Source organism: Dendroctonus ponderosae, unplaced genomic scaffold, assembly GCF_020466585.1.
Source record: "Dendroctonus ponderosae isolate FM_Combo_2020 unplaced genomic scaffold, Dpon_F_20191213v2 Dpon_F_20191213_6, whole genome shotgun sequence".
NCBI classification, from domain to species: Eukaryota; Metazoa; Arthropoda; class Insecta; order Coleoptera; family Curculionidae; genus Dendroctonus; species Dendroctonus ponderosae.
Window position 1 is genome coordinate 2,200,253 of NW_026018814.1, and position 3,304 is coordinate 2,203,556.

At 37.0% G+C, this 3,304-nt stretch overlaps 1 protein-coding gene across 6 annotated transcripts in view; it reads right to left on the reverse strand.

Moving 5' to 3' along the window:
- The window catches only part of LOC109536281 (WD repeat, SAM and U-box domain-containing protein 1), a 17,478-nt gene that overhangs the window by 3,033 nt on the left and 11,141 nt on the right, over window positions 1-3,304 (reverse strand). For 5 of the 6 annotated variants that reach the window (XM_019902432.2, XM_048667874.1, XM_048667875.1 and 2 more), the window contains 6 exons: window positions 2,298-2,384; window positions 2,024-2,244; window positions 1,626-1,803; window positions 1,407-1,567; window positions 1,064-1,307; window positions 833-1,007 (listed from right to left, as the gene is read on the reverse strand). In XM_019902432.2, coding sequence (XP_019757991.2) covers window positions 833-1,007; window positions 1,064-1,307; window positions 1,407-1,567; window positions 1,626-1,803; window positions 2,024-2,244; window positions 2,298-2,384 — 1,066 coding nt within the window. The remainder of the gene's footprint in view (window positions 1-832; window positions 1,008-1,063; window positions 1,308-1,406; window positions 1,568-1,625; window positions 1,804-2,023; window positions 2,245-2,297; window positions 2,385-3,304) is intronic. The other variant, XM_048667873.1, reaches the window with a different exon arrangement.

Consider the following 3,304-nt stretch of genomic DNA (forward strand, 5'->3'; position numbering starts at 1 on the left):
AGAAAAACAATTTATAAAAGAAATTCTAAATTTCAATAATTATCCAAATTCTTTTATTGAAAAATGTTTTAACGAAATTGAATTCCCACGATCAAAACAAAATCAAAATAAACCTATTACGAACCTTTTCATTCCATTTATTCCAGGACTTTCAGATCAAATTAAACGAGTAGGTAAAAAAATTAATATTAGGACTATCTTCAAAACTGAAAATACAATTAGAAGTAAAATTTCAGTAACAAAACCTCATGATATAATTGAAAATACAAAAAATGTAATTTATAAAATTCCTTGCGAATGCAATAAATTTTATATAGCAGAAACCTCAAGACCATTTTTTATGGTGCATATTATATGCACTATTTATCAATCTGTAATAAAAGACGTGAGGAAATTCCGTCTTTTTTAACGACAAAAATTTTTGAGGCGAAATACCCAAAAAGAAGTTTGTATAAAAATGAATCCGGCTCAACAATATAGAACTTATCTACAAATCAAGAAAGTTGCAAACTTTTCAATTTAGCGCAAAAAAGATCTTTTCGGTAATGGGTAAACGTACATGCAAATATGGACTAAAAGCTGTTATAATCGATTCTACCACTAAAAATAGGTGAAAAATGTTATTTCTCTCGCAGTCGAATGTACCCAATTAATTTAATGAGCCCTCTTTGTATGATCGTGTGGAGAAGTAGAATCAACAAGTAACATCTGGTTTTTTCCCATATACATAAATATTACCTGATTTATGCGACCCATAGTTAGACCCAGTTGAAAGTTTCAATATTTTTTGTATTCTTACACAAAAAAACCATTTTTTTTTTTAGTTTATTACCTGGGTGTTCCATATAAAAGTGCATCCATCCAAGGAGGACGACGCTAATTTATCGCCATTCTTTGAAAACTCTACATGATTTATTGCATAAGTGTGACCTTCCAATGGAGAATTACCCAATTCTTCTACGTTGTTGTTTTCCTCCCCGACTTTAAACAGTCTAATAAATTTGTCCCTAATGGAAAGGAAAGTTGGCCTGTCGCTCTTTGCACGTGGTTAGAAGAATCATACCCCGATCCAGTGGCCAATAACTCCTTTCCATTAAAACAGCAACTATTCACACCGCCTTCGAAAATATCGTCGATTTTTTCTAATAAACTGCACTCATTGCTGTCTCGATTCGTCGTGTCCATGATTTGCGTTTCGACCACACCGTTTGAGTTTGAATTGATCAACGCAAACAGTTCATTATTCAGTGATATTTTGCCCGTTAGATCCCATACAATGACCAGCTTATCGTTGGAACCTGTGGAACCTTAAAATGTGTATGCTGGTTTTACTGAACGATTCACTAATTAATGAGTTGGGAGAGGATTTATCGAATAAAAGTGAAACTATGTGAACAGCGATGTACCTGAAACCACAATGTTAGAGTCCTTCGAAAATGCCACACAGTTAACATATCTCTGATGGCCATACAAGGTTACCAAACATGTGCAATCTTTGTTAGTGTCCCAAACCTTCACCGATTTATCTAAGCTACTCGACACCAAATACCGCCCAGAATTACTAAACCTAGAAGGGTATTTCTACGTGAAAAACGTTGTGATGGTTGAAAGAAATGCACATTTACCTTACACAAGTCACTGAAGAAGCATGGCCCTCCAGCACATTGCTTAGGCAAATTGATACCTCGATGTGGGTGAGATTTTTATTTTTTGCCGACACTCTCGATCTGATTGTCCAAAGTTTCAGTTCGTTGTTACAGCCGCCACTTGCCATACTGTAATATCGAATCAGGGGGTTGTTTTCTACAAGAAGTCATTGATTGTTACGTCTTGGGAAAATTGTATTTTCAGAATAAAAAACCGGAATAGTTTCGCGCGTGTTACTTGAAACTGGTGAGTCAACAGTGTCTTCAAACTATAAGAAATCAAGGAAAAACCCAAAGAAAATTAGGAAACTGGTAGCAGTGTTGTTGGCACCTTAAACAAAACCCGGCAGTTTTAATCAATTGAATTTTAAGCTTACCATCGACTTCAATATGTTTGGAAATATCAATCGAAAACACTCCCATATCGTGAATATTATCGATGCGAGTTAAAGGGCTGCACGGTGTTTCTGTGGTGGTGTCAATTAGGTCTTGAACGTGCCACACTTTGACTACTTCCAATGAGCACGCGGTGACCAAAAACTGGCAATCTGGGGTGAAAACCAGAGCTTGTGTGGTTCCTTCGTGCTCAAAAAGAGTCCTGCGGAAGACATGGCATTTTCATCGGGAATCCCGGGAAAAGTTCAGCGTTACCTGATCAAAGATCGATGGACCAAATCCCAAATGCATACAGCCCCATTGTCTCCTGCAGTGACCAGTAAGGTGCTATCTGGTGAAAAGCTTTATGGAAAAAAATCACTTTTTACTCGAACATCAAAGAAATGAAAAGTGCTTCTAAAAATAGTGTTAATTTCCCCAACGCGTCCGCTCACGGTATTCAGGAATTTATCATTGACAAAACATGATTCATTACCATTAATAGCACATACATGAAGTAATCGGGCATTATTTCGACCGGCTGATAATATGAGCATATATGCAAGGGTGGATCCAGGGGGGGGTCATGGCCCCCCGTTCAATTCTCTATCCAACGATGCCAAAACGAATTCTCTGGCTCGAATGGTTCTTGAGAAACTGCGAAAAAAGCAGCGTCATGTTTAAGTAGGATTTTGCAACTCAAAAAAAATCACGCAAATCTCAAACTTCTCGAATTCAAGCATTTTTTGAGAAAACTGGCAACATTTCCTTATCGATGGTTCACTTTCTAAAAAGGTCATTTATTTCTGTCTAGAATGATGTACAAATGAGCGTTCTTGCTCATGTTGCCTCCGAGAAATGAGCAAAAACGGGACGAAAAACATAAAATTTTTTTTCTGGGTCAAAACTACTCGACTTTCCTCACTCACGTTGTCACGACTGAATCGACTTTTCAATTTTCTATCCAACGATGCCAAAACGAATTCTCTGGCTCGAATGGTTCTTGAGAAACTTCGAAAAAAGCAGCGTCATGTTCAAGTGGATTTTGCAACTAAAAAAAAAACCACGCAAACCTAAAACTTCTTGAATTCCAGCATTTTTTGAGAAAACTGCCAACAATTCCCCATCCATGGTTCACTTTCTAAAAAGGCCCTTTATTTCTGTCTAGAATGATGGACAAATGAGCGTTCTTGCTCATTTTGCCTCCGAGAAATGAGCAAAAACGGGACGGAAAACATGAAATTTGGCATAATCTTGCACCTAAGTGTCTGATATTCAAATTT